This window comes from Cynara cardunculus (genome assembly GCF_001531365.2).
Source record: "Cynara cardunculus var. scolymus isolate 2C chromosome LG 5, CcrdV1, whole genome shotgun sequence".
NCBI lineage: Eukaryota > Viridiplantae > Streptophyta > Magnoliopsida > Asterales > Asteraceae > Cynara > Cynara cardunculus.
Window position 1 is genome coordinate 26,277,133 of NC_037532.1, and position 19,117 is coordinate 26,296,249.

At 37.0% G+C, this 19,117-nt stretch overlaps 2 protein-coding genes across 2 annotated transcripts; one reads left to right on the forward strand and one right to left on the reverse strand.

Annotated features, from left to right (window-relative positions):
* Window positions 1-1,408: 1,408 nt before the first annotated feature.
* LOC112513741 (vesicle-fusing ATPase-like) lies at window positions 1,409-10,199 on the forward strand. The gene is made up of 21 exons (XM_025120093.1): window positions 1,409-1,566; window positions 2,240-2,335; window positions 2,416-2,497; window positions 2,608-2,658; window positions 4,246-4,416; window positions 4,579-4,733; window positions 4,837-4,945; window positions 5,192-5,291; window positions 5,374-5,429; window positions 5,560-5,625; window positions 5,732-5,814; window positions 5,911-6,044; window positions 6,443-6,653; window positions 7,163-7,294; window positions 7,380-7,440; window positions 7,539-7,598; window positions 7,752-7,810; window positions 7,882-7,969; window positions 8,550-8,672; window positions 9,651-9,716; window positions 10,056-10,199. Exons 1-21 carry the CDS (start codon window positions 1,409-1,411, stop codon window positions 10,197-10,199), a joined length of 2,205 nt encoding a protein of 734 aa, XP_024975861.1.
* Window positions 10,200-13,443: 3,244 nt separating this feature from the next.
* Window positions 13,444-18,943, reverse strand: LOC112513560 (PH, RCC1 and FYVE domains-containing protein 1). The gene is made up of 8 exons (XM_025119859.1): window positions 18,846-18,943; window positions 18,066-18,152; window positions 17,427-17,516; window positions 17,247-17,327; window positions 16,983-17,168; window positions 14,798-16,729; window positions 14,125-14,480; window positions 13,444-13,785 (listed from the first exon to the last, which is right to left on the reverse strand). Exons 1-8 carry the CDS (start codon window positions 18,894-18,896, stop codon window positions 13,683-13,685), a joined length of 2,886 nt encoding a protein of 961 aa, XP_024975627.1. The 5' UTR covers window positions 18,897-18,943; the 3' UTR covers window positions 13,444-13,682.
* Window positions 18,944-19,117: the final 174 nt, after the last annotated feature.

Sequence of the window (19,117 nt, forward strand, 5' to 3'; positions counted from 1 at the left end):
AAAAATCGTGGGACCAATTGGACCTCGTCACTCGCCAATTAAAGTCTAAGCAGGTCTTGCCTGCTTCATGGTTTTGGTTTGGCCCACATATTGCCAGCCCAGCTTTTAACACAACCCGGTCCAACATCAATCTTCTTCTTTTCTGTTATTTGGAACCCAACCGTTTCTCTTTCTCTCTCTCTCTGCTAACATGAACGAACGATTAGGCTTCGATTTCTCATCACTTTCGTTCGTGTGATCTGTTGATTTTACTTTCTGATTCGTAACTAAGCAATCCTCAACGATTTCTGGTGATTTGTTCGTGCTAAAACGAGGCTGGAATCTTTGTTGAAATCACCGAAAGTCTCCAGGTTTGAAGGTTTAATTGCACATCGTTTTTGGTTAGATTCATGCTAGGAGTAAGCTTCTGAAGCAACTATGCAAGACGTATATCTATGATACTTTTAATCGAAATTCGACGAATTTAGCTTCGATTTTTCTTCATTTAAGATCTATTACATGTTCGTATTCAATCCAAACGCCACTACAGTCGACATTTATTGCCGTGGGGATGTGTTTGCGGCGTAAATACATCGTAACGGGGATTTTTTTCACCCATTTCATATTGTTGCCATTGAATACAACGGCTGTTGGCCAATGGCCACCTTTTAGCCACCAATGTGGCTTTCAATTGACTCATATTAGCATGCAAACGATAATTTGAAATGAATCGAAGTTCAATTGTATATAAACCTTAGCTCGATGATGATTTGGTGTTAAAAACTCCAAAACTTCCATCTCGAATCACAGTAGCTACCATTCATTTTGTTAATATATGTTTCAGGAGATTTGGAGTTAATTGTGAATCAGTTGTATATATATATGTTGATTGAATACAAGTTTGCCTGGCCTTGATGGAATGAAAAAATCACCGTCTAAAGGGGCCAAGGGTGTCAAAACCCAGCAGCAAATCTGTGTACTGTTAATAGGTTTGGGAAAATGTGGATGGTTACCCTCCAAACTTCCATATTCTCACTTCAAACATTAAACTTAATAGTTTCACAATTGGAATAGACTTGTATATTTTGAAAGATTAGGGACACTACAAAGTCCCATTTCATTTCAGTCTGGATCACATTCCTTTTAGAACCTGATCGCCACTACTATTTCTCAAAATTTGGGGTTGGGTTGGGAGTTTGAACAACCCTGTTAACAACTATGTAAATTTGCATTTAGATGCATTTCTATGCTTTGATTTTCGATGATCTCTTTTTTACTTTAATTGGTCTTTTTCTGGCTTGGCTTAGGATTTTCTGTCGTTCATATTACACATATTTTATTTTCTTCTTGGAACAGATTTGTGATCAGCGTAGGGCCTGAAAAAAGCGAGAAAACAGAGACCGCAGTGATTTGATCTCTTTGTTTCACAATGGCGGCAATGACGATGACTGTCACAAACACACCAGCGAAAGATCTTGCATATTCTAATTGCGCTTATTGTTCCCCTTCTGATGTCGGTGAATTTGTTGTTCCTGGATCCGATCTCGCTCTTGCTCTTGTTGGTGATGTGTTTGTTCTCTCTGTAGTATATCCTTCTCATTTTTAACGTATAAGCAAATATATTATGTGTTTCATAGAGATTTTCTTTTGGACATCGGGTTATGAACTATTATGAGATTGGATGATGTTCAGTCAATTGTAGCCAATTTGGAGTCTCACTTGCTACATTTCTTCCTGTCGGTTTTAGTTCTCGGGTTACAAGTACATGGAACCCTCGTATGGCAAAAATTCTAAGTCCTGATTATGAGACCAAGATGTTTTCAACCCAGAGCATTCGTGTTTGAAGACTACTCAAGAGTATTTTTTTTTTCTTTGGTCAATTCTTTCTCTATGCTTATCCCTGCTCTTAGTTTTGGATGTCTCAACTGCGCTATTGGGTTTTGAGGAGTGAGGAACATATATAACAAGTATATCTGCTCTTTGTTCAATAGAATTATTCTTGATGAAATTTGGACTGCTGAAATAATATTTCATCATGCTGGTCATGTATGCATGTATTTTGCTTGTTGAGTTTGTTAAATTACTTTCTGCACTCACTTGTCACTGTTGCAATCAGTTGATATGTTCTTAGGCCTAATTAGGCTGAAGATAACTATTATTAATTATTTATATGTTTAAGGATCTGTTTAACATTGAATTACTGTTGTTATCATACTATATGCAAGGAAGCACTATATTGTTTCACTTAACTGAAACAAACTGCCTATGATACCATACAAAGTGGGCAAATTGGGCTTAATGCCATCCAACGGCGTCATGCGAGAGTTTCTACTGGCGATTCGGTATCTGTTAGCAGGTTTGTGGTTTATATTTGCTCTAGTGACGGAATAAAGTTTTTGTTGGTTTTTTACAAATCTTTTCTGCCAACCATTTTAGGTTTATTCCACCTGAAGGTTTCAACATTGCATTACTTACCCTTGAGTTGGAATTTGTAAAGAAAGGGAATAAAGAAGAGCAGGTACGTCTCGTGCTTTTATCCTAAGCACATGCTTTCTTAGTCTGTAACTTAACTGCTTGCTTTGAGATTGCACCCTTCCATCCTCTATCTTGAATTTTCGTTTTCTGCAGGTTGACGCTGTTCTTTTGGCTCAACAGCTTAAAAAAAGATTTGTGAATCAGGTATGACTGTGTATGTTGTCCATCTTTATGATGGTAATTACAACAAGACATTGGCTGGTCATTTATAAAGTTAATTGCTTATAGAATCAAAGCAAATTGCTCTGATTGCAACATGCTTTCCTGGTACCAGAGTTGCTCTATATGTATCTAGGGATGACAAAAGCACAACCTTTTCCACGTGTGATATAATAGGAATAGACTACTGGTGCCAAACAACAACCAATCTTTTGTCCCAAACTAGACGAGGTAGGCTAAAGATTGAAGAACTGTACAAAATTATAAAGAGGGAGGAAGCCAAGGGTCTTTGGCGCACTCTTATCTAAGGCTAACTTCTTCGTGCATTCGACTAACTCAAATCTCCTCCATTATGCTCACACGATGATTTTGTCTAGCATCTACCTTCCCTAACAACTTTCGCTTGCCATATGTCTACGTTTGAAATGGTGTTGCCTTCACTTCTCCTCCCAACAGACTCCATATATATCATTTTTTATTATCTATCTCACTATATCCTCATATATCTACCTCAACAGTCACCTTGATTAGACACACTTGTGTAGATGGTAGTCTTTTGGTGGGCTACATTTTGCCATATGAACTATAACATATCTTATGCACCATCTTGTATAACATATCTTTCAGCTTCTAAAGGATTTTCTGCAACACTTTTGGAGCTTGTCATCATGGCATACAAACCATCTTTATTCTTTGACTAATGTCCTCCTCAACATTCGGTATGCCAAATAACAAAGTATAGCCTTCCTACTTCCTTCATGTCCAGATCTGCTTACCGTATCTTATGCTTCTCTATTAACGCTGGTAAAGCTGCAATGCATTTACATTGTTCTAGTTAGGGGTGTTAATCGGTCGAAATCCGATGGATTTAGGTAGTTCCGATCCAATCCAATCCAATCATTCATTGGATGTTGGATTTTGTCATCCGATCCAACCCAACTAACATTGGACATCCAATCCGGTGGATATTGGATGGGTTCGGTTTCATCCGTTGGATAATTATTATTGGTTATCCATTAGACCGGATTGGATTCATCCTATATCTTGATCCGATTTTCAACCAATTAATCATATATTTTCTTAAGTTATACAAAGAAATGCATATAAATATTAACTAAAAGCTAATATCGTAAAATGTTAATAATTATATATAGTTATTAATCGTATGATAGTCGGCTGATAATTGGATAGTCATTGAATGGTCATCGGATTGGATAGGTTAGGTTTTATTGGGTGATGGATTGCCATCCAAGAACCGATAGACCCAATTTGGATGTTGAAATTTTGGATCGATTCGAGCCAATTACAATTGGATATTCGATAATGGTCGGTCGATTTTAATTGAACCGGTCGGTTTAAATTGAATCGGATAACTTTCTACGCATCTAGTTCTAGTCCGGGGTATTCAAGGCATTTTTTCGTTCATCTAACTTTGGCCTACCATCCAGTGACATGGCTGATTCAGGAATGTGAATCCTAAAGACATGATAATGACATTGATCATTTGCTGATTACCATTCTGTTTGTTTATTCTATTTTTTCGAGATTTACATGAATGTTACTTCAATGCAGGTTATGACATCTGGACAAAGGGTAACTTTTGAGTATCATGGCAGCGGTTATATCTTCACAGTCACCCAGGTTGCAGTGGAAGGGCAGGAAAAATCAGACAACATTGAAAGAGGCATGCTTTCATCTGATTCATACATTGTGTTTGAGGCTTCCAACAGTAGTGGAATAAAGGTATTACTCTCCAAATGAGTAAACCTGATAAAATACTCGTGTTGTTGACTTCTTTGCTATTCTTTGTATTTTTGTTTTCTTCTTCCAACTCTATGTGTACACATCTACCTAATTTGTGGGTATGGTCAGGCCTAAGGCAATTAATTATTTCTGTATATGCAGATAGTCAACCAGCGGGAGGCTGCTAGCAGCAACATTTTCAGGCACAAGGAATTTAACCTTCAATCACTTGGCATAGGTGGCCTAAGCAATGAATTTGCAGACATTTTTAGAAGAGCTTTCGCCTCTAGGGTTTTCCCTCCACACGTGGCGAGCAAGTAATGTCCCATCAGCGTGTCATTCTGTATATCAGTTTGTGTGAAAATTATTTATTGATTTCTTATTGCCTCCTTCATCGTAATGGGAATTTGTATGCATTAGACTGGGAGTTAAGCACGTCAAGGGAATGCTGTTATATGGTCCCCCTGGTACTGGCAAGACTTTAATGGCTCGGCAGATTGGAAAGATGCTGAATGGAAGGGATCCAAAGGTACTCTATCCATGCATTGGCGTTGTCTCTCATGTTAGATGTTAGAAGCATTTTGTTATAGTTTTAAAGTGATTTTTTGATCTCTATGCGTATATCATAAGAGTGTGAATACACAATAGCATTTAATGCAGAAGGATTAAATTTTTAATATGGTTATTAGTTCTCTCTGTACAAAATGCATAACATGATCTTAACTTATTGTGATTGCTTCTAATGTTAATTTTTCTGGTTAATTCTACAATCTAGATTGTAAATGGGCCTGAAGTGCTGAGTAAGTTTGTTGGTGAAACTGAGAAGAATGTAAGGGATTTATTTGCTGATGCTGAACAAGATCAAAGAGCACGAGGTAGGACGATTATCTGGTTAAAATCTAGACTTTAAACAAAGTAGTTTCGGCTCTGATTGGCTTTTTGTTCAAAATTTTCCAGGGGATCAAAGTGATTTGCATGTGATCATTTTTGATGAAATTGATGCAATTTGCAAGGTAGATCCATCCCATGCTTTAATAAATTGAATTCTTTGTCTATTTAGTGTCCATTTCGAAGTAATCAGTATAATCTTCTTTTGGAAATTTGCGTCTTCTTGTATCATGTGCTTGCGGTTTGCATTTGCAGTCTAGAGGTTCAACTAGGGATGGCACAGGAGTGCATGATAGCATTGTCAACCAGCTCCTTACAAAGGTTTGATCAACCATTTAAAGTCCAACTATATAATCAATGGAGAAATTTTAGTTTAGGAAAGGGCTCTACTGCACAAGACACTGAGATCAGGAACATCTTGTTTTAGATAGATGGCGTGGAAGCGCTAAATAATGTGTTGCTCATCGGTATGACAAACAGGAAGGATTTGCTTGATGAAGCCCTTATGAGGTGAGCCCATTAGCTTCTTATAAGGTGTTAATTGTCATCAGCTACTTTTGAACTTTTACCATGTGTGTTGAGATTTTCTGAAAATGCTTGGCTTAGGCCTGGTCGTTTGGAAGTCCAAGTGGAGATTAGCCTTCCTGATGAAAATGGTCGTTTCCAAATTCTCCAGATTCATACAAATAAGATGAAAGAGAATTCTTTCCTAGCTCCAGATGTGAACTTGCAAGAGCTTGGTATGTTGTGGCTTATACTTCAAATGTCAGAAAATTTGTAGCTGATGCAATGACCAACCGTTTCAACATCTTACTAATAGCCAAATCTTTTTTCTGAGCAACATATGTTTAAGGTTCAACAAATATTTTTAGCAAAAATTTGAAGTTGTGGCAGTTTCTTTTTTGACGTACGTATCATTGATACCAGCCATTCTCAGCTTTGATTAACCTGATGTTTTGTTTTTCACTGGATTTCTTTCGTTTTAGTAACCAAAATGTTTTCTTAATTCACTCTTTCAAGCAAGGGTCTGTTAAGTCGTAATAGTCATTGGAAAGACTAGAATGTTGGGTTCCATGTCTACTCATTGAAATGTAAATAGGTATAAGTAAATTTAATGCTTTATCCTGATGGAGCACAGCTGCAAGAACAAAGAACTACAGTGGAGCAGAACTTGAAGGTGTTGTGAAAAGTGCCGTTTCTTATGCTCTAAATCGGCAGCTAAGTCTTGATGATCTTACCAAATCAGTAGATGAGGAGAGCATAAAAGTTACAATGGATGATTTTCTGAATGCTCTTCATGAAGTTATTCCTGCATTTGGTGCTTCCATGGATGGCCTTGAACGTTGCAGGTAAGAATGATCCCAAGTTCTTTTCATCATATGAACAATTTTCTGATAGACAATGAGGTTTGGGATGGTTTCACTAGTTGGCTAATCATCTTCATTTTGCTGATGATGAGGCAGAAGAATTTAAATTGGAGTTGTCTTTCTACATTTTTATCTATAATCATAATTTCTTGATGATGTTGTTACTTGCCTGCATACACACACAAAAGCGACCTAGGTTGTATGCTTACACAACAATGTATGCAGATAATCTTAATTGTGATGACTGCAGTTTGCATCCTTTCGAGCTTTTGCTCCCTAGATTATTTTAATGGTGTGGTTGATAACATGGTACCCAGAAATTAATTCTTTTTTTTTTGCTTATCCTTCTGCGCCTATCAATGCTAAAATGAGAGCTTTGAACTTCTTTGACCTAAGTTTAGGTGAAAACCAGTTCCACATATATAAGCTAAATCTAGTTTTTATGCTAAAAACTGTACTTACCTCCCTATCTATTTAATTGAATCATGCAGACTCAACGGAATAGTTGATTGTGGTCAGCGACATGATCATATCTTCAAAAGAACTATGCTATTAGCGGAGCAAGTTAAAGTTAGTAGAGGTAGTCCGCTTATCACAGTTCTTCTAGAAGGCCCAAGTGGCAGGTAAATTGTGGTTTGGATTAAATAATTTAATATTAGCTGTCTCCCAGAGTCCCAGTTCACTAACTACTTTTAACGGCTTTGCCAGTGGTAAGACTGCAATGGCAGCTACCGTTGGTATCGGTAGCGATTTCCCCTATGTCAAGATAGTAAGTTTTTTCATAGGAACATTAATTTATTCATTGCAAATTAGTATGCAAAATGGACATATTATCCATAAGATTAATCATCACTCTCCAAATGGTAGATTTCAGCTGAATCGATGATTGGCATCAGTGAAGGCAGTAAATGTGCACAGATTATGAAGGTTTTATGTTTCTTCCAGCTCATCTTGTTTACCATTAATTTGTTAAATTGTTGATATTAATATAGCTTGTAGGTTATAGCTTGCTTTATATATGATAATTTTCAACTTTAAAGCATATGCTTGAGCTGTTTCTCATAAGAACTCTTTTCATAGGTATTTGAAGATGCTTACAAGTCAACACTGAGCATTATTATCCTTGATGATATTGAAAGGTAGTTCTTTTGTTGATTTAAGAAGTTTGTCTCTGCTGATGTTTAATCTTTCTTGTACTTCACCAATACAGACTACTGGAATATGTTGCCATCGGACCTCGCTTTTCCAACTTGATTTCTCAGACGTTAATGGTCCTCCTCAAACGTCTTCCTCCAAAGGTCTTCCTCCCTTTTTTGTCCCTTGAAAGAAGTATGGTTGCTCTTGATCTTATGAAGTACTTTATATATTGATACTTCCTCCGTCCCAACACAAGTTTTCACATTTTTTTATTTGTTCCAAACTAAGTGCCTACTTTCCAATTCCATTCTTAATTATGAGACAGAAATTATTTTTTCCCTCTACTATTAGGGCAAAATTGTCATTTAGTCAATTAAGAAGTATAGTAATTACTAATTTCTAAAGTTGTGTGCCTCTTTCGTTATGGACATTTATTTTGGGACGGAGCATCTTTTCTGCTGCTTCGGTATGATAATGTGTCAACCTAAGAAGAGAGACATAACACATATTATATGTTTACTAAACCAAACCAAAGTATATACCACCCAACTGAGGTGCACTGGGGGGGAGTGGGATATATGCATTACGTGTTCTCTATGTCGAAGAGTACCATGAAGTTTATCCAAAAATCTGAACAATTTCAAAAGAAAAAAAAAAGAAGAATTGGAAAAAAGAAAGAAGATTAAATGTTTCTTGTTACTGGAGGTCATTTAAAAGTGGTCTCATCATTTCAACTTTCAGGGTAAAAATATGCTGGTGATTGGAACAACCAGTGAGGTGTCTTTCCTGGAGTCAGTTGGCATTTGTGATGCTTTCTCTGTCACTTACCATGTTCCTACATTGAAGTCTGAAGACGCTAAAATGGTAATTTGTCCTATTTCTCATCACGGTCATTGCACAAGTCTTATAGTTATATGCTTTGATGTTTACTGTTTTTGTCTCTTCAATGAACATCTTCCGAACACTTCATCTTTGCTTTCTAAACTTCATCGTGGAAATGGACAATGGTTGGAAATGTTTTAGGTGTTCGAACAACTTTTATGGCTTATTTTTCTTGTTATTCCCATGACCCATCAACCCACATACTTTCTTTTACCCCCATTCGGCTTTCACCAACGAATAAGAGGGGGATGAGGGAGGATATCTACTCATTTTTTGGAGAATATCAACATCTGGAGTTGAATATGTTAGAATTTTTGGGTTTTGGGTTTCGTGAGAAATCGATAGAAACAAACTTGGATCATGTACGAATCGCTGTCCATAAAGTAATATTGACCCTATAATCATCTTGGGTACCACAAAATTTACTCAAGGATAATCCAAGTTTATCCTCACGCTTTGAGGCAGAAAACGAGAGAATAATACAGAGATCTTGTGTTGTTTGTATGTAAAAATGAGAGTATAAACAACTTTTAAAGGTAGGCAGTTACCAGAGGTCACCATCAATTATTGGGAACTTATCGGAGGTTATACACGATTGCGAGGACTCGCTGATCAGTGCCAATGAAGGCATATGCTGATCAGTAGTGCCACTGAACTTGGGACACTGAAACACTGATGCTGGGCACTGAAGCCATCTTACACTGAACGTGAAGACACTGACTTTAGTGTCGGCGCTTCTTACATATCGTTCAGGATTCGGGCCAATCCCAGGTTCATTTAGCTTATACAAGTATGTACTCCACACCTCCTAACCCGTATTATAGCTTAACGAAGACTCCATTCATTCTCTTGTAAATCCAATTACACCAACAGACAATGTTTTGATATATAGTAAGCCAAACTTGATTTGTTTTACTAGTTTTTTGGGATGCGTTCAGTACTTGATACTTGTCTTTTTAGGTGTTGCAACAAATCAAAGTGTTCTCAGAAGATGATATTGATGCTGCGGCTGAGGCCCTGAACGATGTAAGATTCTTCTTTTAAACAATTTGCTTCGTTTAACATAACTCACAAATATGGATTAGCAAGTAGAACGTAACCCAAACCCAGTGAATCCCACATAGAACAGGGTCAAAGATGGTAAGATGTACGTAGACCTTACCTCATAGGCTGTTTCCATAAATACCCTCGGTCTGAATAAAAAATTTAGAAATCATGAGTTGGTGAGAAACATTATCATGTAGAACTTATCCAGATTCCACTTTTAATTCTAGACGAAATTTAGAGAAAAAAAGATTCTTTATTTGCACAAGGGACTTTTAAAATGTCGAGTTGAGTTGAGTTGAGTTGCTTTTGGTGTTTTAGATGCCGATCAAGAGGCTTTACATGGTGGTAGAGATGGCGGCACAGGGAGAGTCTGGTGGAAGCGCGGAGGCAATCTATTCCGGCAAGGAAACCATTCAAATATCTCATTTCTATGAATGCCTCAAGGATATCGTCCGCTACTAGTGTGCGGTATTTGCCCCTTTTCCTTATACTTTGTTTATTTGATTTCAACACAAAACTGGAAATTTTGTATTTATTCATGATCTCCCTTCATCCACGGTTACATCTTACATGAACAAAATCATCAATAATACCTGACAAAGTTGACATCTTATTACTCTTCCTTTGGTGTTTTTTTAAGTAAATAGTCTAATTTTTATATACCTTACTACGCACGAGCAGTTCAATAAAAAATGACATATTCCAACTACTTTTTGTTAACTCGGGGGAGAATACATCAACTTAAAACGGGTGCAGGGTATTCTAAGCCGGCTCACAGGCACTTCTAGACCTTTGGTGGGGCTCACCGTTAATCGCTAGAGAGGTTAGGGATCTAGAGCTAACCCTGGGTCTAACCAATAAGCTAATCTTCTTGTCTCCAATTTACATCACATAAAATGATGCATATAATATAATTATCTTAGTATAATAGTCTAACAACGGTGTCGGACGATTTATAAGCATCCTAAAATTATTCGAGTTTTTACATGTTTTTGTTTATTATAGTATAAAGATATAAAGTAAATCAAAGTATCTCAAGGCTCACTAAGAAAAGAAAAATAGACTATTGTCTCATATACACAGTTTTAGAAATATAATTACTATATTTTTTAATCAGTTGAATGACAAGTTTACTATATTCAATAAAAAAAACACAGTTTTACAAAGTTATAACCATTTTACTAACAAATTTATCAGTCTTACTGGATCATTTTAAAGGAAAGTTTGGAATTTAGTAAAGTATAACTATTTGTTTATAAAAATACACATGATTTAATGGTAATCCATTCGTATTTAAGGATTAATTTTCAAAATCCCATTTTGGAGTCTAGAAGCAAACTTTGTAAACAATTTCGGATGTGGATGATCAGTTGATTTACAAATGATGATGTGACTTTGAAAACTTTATTGTTGTATGATAAAATGACACTATGTGTAACTAAAGTTTTACATAATAATCAAAAGATAAGAAAAAAAACAATAAATTGACCCTCCCCCCTCGATCACCTCTCTTCGCTCGCTCTTCCCCGTGTTTCAAGCTAGGCCAGAGCCAAAGCTCTCTCCTAAGATGTTAAGCCATTTACATTAGTTTGTGGATAAAACTTCCAAATATAAATCAGAATTCATTTAAACACGTCTTACATAGAGTTCGTTGTAAGGGAAAAATAACACTATTAAGCTATTGTTACGTATACAAGTAACTAAGTATGTTCGAAATTAATAATACTGAAATTACAAGTCTTTTTGAAAAAATGAAATAATAGGATGTATTTGTATAATTTATTATATAGGAGCATAATACAACGATTTAAAATTCAAACTTGGTTTATATGGGATTCTCATTTGGTTGATGATGTTTGATATCAAGGAAATGAGCACAATTTGAATAAATAAATTCAAGAATAGTGAAAAACCAATAACCAAACAGGTGCATAGCCCACAAATTGGCAAAGCAATGTGAGATCAATAGACATAACTGACGACCGAATGAAGAGTGAAAAAGTAATATATATATATATATATATATATATATATATATATAGAGAGAGAGAGAGAGAGAGAGAGAGCTAGAAATACTAACCAAGAAATTTGTATTAACTATACTAACCAAGCTTAACTAATTATATTTCATCTTTTATTTATGTTCAAATATAACTCATATATTAAATACAAGGATAATTAGGTAATTTGACATTTATGTAATTCCCTAATAATTAATTGGGAGTTACAAATCTTAAAGATCTCACTAATTGATAATGATGTAATATTGAATTTTATTTTCTTACGTGTTCATGATCATAATTTACAAATGATGTTCTACATATAATGATATTGTTTTCGTAAGTATAAAAGATTTCCGTATCGTCCGAGTAATATGGATAATCCTATTGTAAAACAGATTGACAACAATGGAAATGACAAAATCGTCTACGACTACATTTGCAATTCGAATTCCGATAATAAAGAAAATGATCAAAGCGTTCCTATTGGTAAGTGATTAGTATGACATTTGAATTCGTTTAAATGAACACATATCAAAGGCAATAGATGTTCATATCGATACATATGCACAATCACATCACATGAATATGAACAGTATATGTGATTCATGTGAATACAAGCTTCGTAGGTGTTCATGTATATACAACAGAGTTGGCTCCTGAATATACAGAAGATGTTTATACGGTTCACATGTGGTTCATATGTCTAATCTTTTTTATTTGATGTGTTTTGAGGATATACACAAGTTTTTCATATGTCTGACACCTCATATATCAAAGATAGATTACTTTTTACTTAAATATCCTTTCCTTTGATATTTTGTTCACATATGTTAATTGAAAATATTAATTTAATAATTAATTTTTAAATATCATTAAATCACAACCGTTTATTATTCAAATTAATTGCTAAGATGGGTTAACAAAGTTAACACGATAATATTGTTTAGCATTTGAACCAGCCCCATATATATATAAAATATATATATATATATATATATGTATGTAGGGGCCTAATCAAATGAGAACTGATTAGTTTGTGGTAACTGTGAGGTCCAATCTCAACCACAAATCAACGGATAAATTAGGAAATTAATAAAGGAAAAGTCTAAAAAAAACCCAATGGACTTTAGTGTTTGAAATGATTAAGTTATTGGATAATTTTTTGGAACAAATAAGTTCTTAGACATTCCAAAACATGATAAATAACTCATTGGGCAATTTTTTGGAACAAATAAGTCCTTGGACAATATTTTGGAACAAATAAGTCATTGGACAATCCAAAACATGTTAAATAACTCATTGGACTTTTCTAAAACCTGTTGGATACATTCTTATGACTTGTACAACTAGTTAATGTGGTAAAAATAGTCCGAAAAAACCCCCAATAAACATTCATATTTTGAACGATTAAGTCCTTAAACATTTTTTAAACCAAAAAATATTTAGATCTATAAAATTAAACAAATATAATAAAAAGTACTTATATTTACAAAAAATAATTACATTTAAAAAAAATTGATAAAAATTATAATTAATTAAAATTAAAATATATTTTGTCAGTAATCATTTAATTTTTTTTTTTTAAATAAAAACACTTCACTTGAATATCATGTGTTTTAACTCATTAACTAATTTTGATTCAAATTAAGCATCTAATTCACATATTTTAACACATTCCACCTCTTCATACTTCAAACTCTATGTAAAATAAACTATTTTGCATTAAGACGACTCTTTTTTAGTAACTGCCATAACGAAATGGATCAAGAACGTTAGAGCCAACGAAAAACTATGATAATACGCGTTGCGCTGGCCACATTAATAGTTTCCTATATCAACAAAATCATACAAGATCGCGTATCACCCGCCACTCGTAACACCCCCGCGTTGCTTGTTTTCCAACCTTCTTTTTAACCCCGACGACTTGACCTTTGACTCGAACCTAATACGAGTTTATGTAGCCATCGACATTGTAATTATCGTATACTTTTTGTTGATTATCTTCCCACCACCTCTCTGCTTCCTTTTCCCTAAACACTTTCCGACTGCAAAAAACATACAACGACGACGAGTTATTTTTCACCAAGTTGTTCCTAACAAAGATCGAGTCAAGAAGCATGTACTGAGCTTAGCTCACTACAACGACAAGAATTTGATGCACCAAGGCTAACCAGATGACCTAAGTGACTTGGGTGCACACAAGGCGAACCAGATTACTAGGTGACCATGGTGCACCAAGGGTAACCAGATCACCAAATGCTTCAAGGGTTATCTAAGTGACCCTGGTACAACAAACAGGTGCTTCTTGTTTCAATACCAGGCCAAGCAGATACCATTTGCTTACCATCTCTCCATTACTATCAAAAGCCAAAATGCAAATGTACCTGAATCGGACTCGCTTTATCCCTTTCTGACCGGTGGGCAACATAATGAACGTGATGTAAACGCCCGTTTGATACTCTTCCATCCATTCGTGCTTTTGCTTTACTTTGTTCTGTTCAGAAACCGCTTCTTTAGCGACCGCTTCATCTGATGGTCTCTTCTCCGCACTCTGAGTAGATATATTGTTGTGCATACTCGAAACAAGAGCGGAATTGCACGAATCGTTAACACCTCGGACCTCGGCATCACAAGGCACACGTTTTGATCTAGCCGACAAGTGTGTAGCGCTCATTGTCGGCTCAACGACAGGAGATTTTGCTTGTTTTCGCATAAAAGCTCTTGGTGACATTAAATGAAGCTGCAAAACAACCAGAATTTTAAATCAAGAGTTTACCCTCAAATCGATATAAGCATGTATTTCAAATTAAATGACACGGAGCCTAATTCGGATCTTAGATCAACCAGTGAGTTTTGAAACGAGGATTTTAGTTATAACTTTGACATGGGTAGTTTAGTAATTTCTTAATCTTGTCCCACTCAGTCTTGTCTTGTCTCGTTCTAACGTGGAACAGCTAGTTTTTGTTCAATCTTGTCCCGATGTATATTTATTTTATATGTTTAACGTTTTCCGTTATGATCATCGATCCTAAAGATACGTGATAGAAGAATAATTACCCGTGATGTCAATGCCTTAATTACGTCCTTGGCTCTTTTATGCTTAACGGTCGGAGAAATATGAGAATCAATGTTCAGATTGTTCCGTGTGATCTCTTCATTACAATGCTTCCGGAAAGATGCGGGAGAAGACACCTGGCCCCACCTGGGCTCTCGACTCATTAACGATGAACCCCAGTCCAAATCCAGATCCAAATCCGAACCCAAACCTGAACCCGAACCCGAACCCACCTGGTTTCTATCTCTTGTTTTGTTCCATATCGAAGTTACCGTAGATTGGTCATCAGTTTCTTCCGAGAATGTTTTGATCATCAATGGTCGTGGAGTAAGATCTTCGATATTCAACAGTTGACCTGTTTTTGACCCATTCCGTTCAACGCATTTGAAGCAAGAATCACAAACCCGAAAGGATTTGGTCTCGTCTGGTGCCAAACACGCGTTTTTCGTCTTCTTACTGCTACAAATACCGCAAAACAAGAGGCCACAGTTGTAACAGTTGTGTTTCTTCTTCATAAACCCGAACTCGATATTGCATCCTCGACAAACCGATATATCGAAACTGGAAGTTATTGATCTGTGTGCACAAATTGCAGCCGTTGAGCTCGACCCGCAGCTGATGGCCCAGACTTGCCGATGTCTCAAGGACTCGACTAAAGTCGGCGAGGTTCGGTCCTCGGTATCACCAAGGCCTAACTGCCCATTCGCTCCTTTGCCCCATGTGTAAACATTTCCTTTCGATGTCAAAACGGCAACATGATACGATCCTGATGCTATTTCTTTGACGAATTCGAACTTTAGTTTGCCTTGAACGAGTGTTACCGACTGGTTTCGGGTTTGCGGGTTTCCTAATTGTCCGTGGACAGAACTTCCGATCGTGTAAACGACACCAGTGCTCGTTAATCCGACAGTCAACATTCTTCCGCAAGATACTTGAACGAATTCGTGATCGACAAGCCGAACAATGCATGTCGGTTTGAGCTTCGTCTCATGATCGCTGTGACCGAGTCTTCCGTTATCCCCATCGCCCCATGTGAACAATTTCCCGGCTGCAGAACTTGATTTACACGGACCAGTTGTGGTCCCGACCACCGCCGCCGTGTGCCACGGCCCGCAGGCGACCGATTTCACCAACATTCCTTTGAGAGATTCGACTTGTTTCGGTTCGGTCAAACTTTGACAATTTCCATGACCAAGAACACCAAAAGTCCCATCCCCGAAAGTAAATAGCTGACCGGAAGTAGACACAATGGCGGTGTGCCATTCTCCGCAAGCAACCTTCGATACGCTGATCCCATTTAAACCGCCGGAGACCAGGTGCGGCAGCCACCGGATACTTTCACCGGAGCCTTTGTCACCCCATGTATAGAGTTCGTCGGATGAAGTTACGGCACAAGTTTGATATTCGCTGCAAGAAACCGATTTCACACGAACTCCGACAAGTGACTCAACTTCTTTCGGGAAACATATGCCGTCCCCGAGCCTTCCCATTTTTCCGTCACCCCAGCAGAAAACTTCACCCTGTTTAGTCACTAAAGCAGCATGCTTTCCGGCCAAAGAAATCTTTTCGACATCTAACATCCCAACCGAATCAAGAACTTTCGGCAACAATGCATCTACCTGTGTTTCGTTTCGGTAGCCGTTGACACCACCGCCCAACGGTCCATTTCGGACACCTTCTCCCCATATCAAAACGTCGGTCAATTTGGTTTTTTTGGGCTCAAGGGAGGGTGCAACAAACCGGCTAAGGGTTTTCAGTTTCTTTTTAGGTTCTTCTGGTTTGACGCAAGGAGAATTCGTGACTAAACCATCAGTCAAATTCTGCCCACTCGATAAACTTGATCGCGAATAAAAACTATCAGATGAAAGCGAGAGGCCATCGGAGAAACACCGATCCGATAACGATGGAATCGGGCTCCCACATACACTTCGCACCTTCACGTCCGAGAAAATTAGACACGTTATTTTCCACATAACGTTCACAAGTTTGACTGCAATAGGGAACTTAGTAAACCAAACCAAAGCAAACGAGCCCGATATATCCCCAGAGGTGGGGCCCGGGGTAAGATGTACCTCTACCCCAAAGAGTAGAAACAACTGTTTCCGTGAATACCTAGACACGAGATAAATGTTTAAAAGCCAGTTATGAGTAAGCAATACGATACAAATAAAAAGCAGGTATAAGAACCTGAGACATTTTCGTGGTTTCTTTCGAGAGCCCCAAATTGTATTTTCTTAGAATAAAACTCGTGGGACTGTTTACGCAACTTTGAATCCCTCTCCGGTTTTCAGCCTGCCCGAAATCTCGACACTTTGATATCAAAGCTTTCAGGCCTAAAAACCATGAATCTGCCTGCACCTTATCTTTGCATATCTGAAAAGAAAAACCATCAAAATCTCAGCTTAATGGAAGAATCGGAAAGTCAATGCTCGATTAACAAGTCAAACCCACCAGATCAAGGGAGCAATGAGCTTGGTTCTTGATATATATTAGTGAAAATGAATGGCATTCTCTTTCTGGTTGAAGTTTCCTCTGAAATTTAGCATAATGAATCGATAAAACGATCATAAAATTAGCTACAAAAAACTCGATAAAGAGAGCATTTTTCCATTCCGTGCTTTAGAAACTTACAGCCCCGTGGCCACGAATAATGTTGGTAACCGAGCTTAGTTGCAGTTGTTTTTCTTCCTTGCCGGAAAACCACATCAAAGTTCTTTCATCCTGAAACCGAGAATGAGATTCAAAGCTTATTAAAAACGAACTGAAGTAACATAGAATTTAATGGGATGGTAAAACGGTGATCATGAACCATTATTTCTACCCTTTGGGACAGAGGCCAGAGGACAAGTTTGTGTACATCCTACTTCTAGACCTTTTTTTCGAGTGAGATATACTGTTTCTGCCCTTTGGGACCACATGTCAAATTTGTGGACATAAGGGATATATTGTTTCTACCCTTTGGGACCAGAGGACAAATTTGTCTACATCTCACACCTACTTTCGAGGGGGATATACAGAGGATAAATTTGTCTACATCCCACCTCCAAACCCTATTTTTGAGTGAGATAACTGTTTCTACCCTTTGGGACCATGGGGCAAAACTGTCTACATCCCACCTTAAAACACCGCTTTTGAGTGGGATATATTGTTTCTACCGTATGGGAGCAGAGGACATATCTGTGTACATCTGGCCTCATTCCCTACTTTTGAGTGGGATATACTGTCAGTAAATTTAGTAATTATTCAAGTAAGCTTTCTCGTAAGGCATACCGTGGATATCCTAAACGGGCATAGTTTCGGCTTCCCTCTTCTACCGTACTTCAAAATATATGCACCTTTCCGTAAAGCCACAATCGCCTGCTCGAAATCAAAGATTCTTGTTACTAAATTAAGTTGAAAACATCAAATGTTTGTATGAAATCTAAGTTCGACAACCAAATCCAAATCTAGCATTTGATGAGTTCATCTTGGAAGATAGAATGCTAACATTTCTAAATTCATGATTTGTTTGATAAAATGGGGAAAGTTTAATAAATAAAGAAATAAATAAAAACCCCCCCAAATGCAATTTCATCCACAATTTTATATCTTTCGAGTGTCAACATCACAAATATTTTGTCTACACTGAAAAAACTTGGGATTCCCTGTGTATCTTTCGATAACAACTTTACAGGTAAAGAGAAACTGATCTTCATGCTTGTGTTAACACCAAAATCTTGAAAAATTCAGACACCCAGTTGGGATAAAAGTTGAATTTTAGATAACTCTTTTTTCCAAGAGTTTAGTGGTATCGTCATCTAAGCTTGTGAAAAATCGAAAATCCATTGGATAAAGTTTGAATTTTTGAAACCTGAAAAGGAAGCCCATGAGTGTGACCTAAAACATGAAGAAATCAAACAGACATTAGGGTAAAAACTGACTGAATCTCTTTTTGAATATAATTAAGTTCAGACAGGCTGAATAACCGAAAACCCAAAAAGGGGTTTCAAAAATCATAAAGAAAAACAATTGAAAATGAAGGAAGATTAAAAAAAGGAGAAGAATGGGGACCTGTTCAACAGCTCTATCAGAGGAAGTGAGTGATAAGAATCTATCGGCCATTTTTGCAGGGGATTTCACACAGAGAAAAGACAAGGGAAGGAAACCTTAAAAGAAGAAAATGTGGATGAGAATCTGCAGCTGGGTTGGAAACAGAATGTTTTACAGAAATGGTGTTAGAGAGAGAGAGGGGTTTCATATATTTCTTTGTTTGCTGTCTCCTTCCCCCCTTTCTTGTCTTTGGTGTATGTTTTGATGATGACAAATTCTTCCCTTCTTCGTAT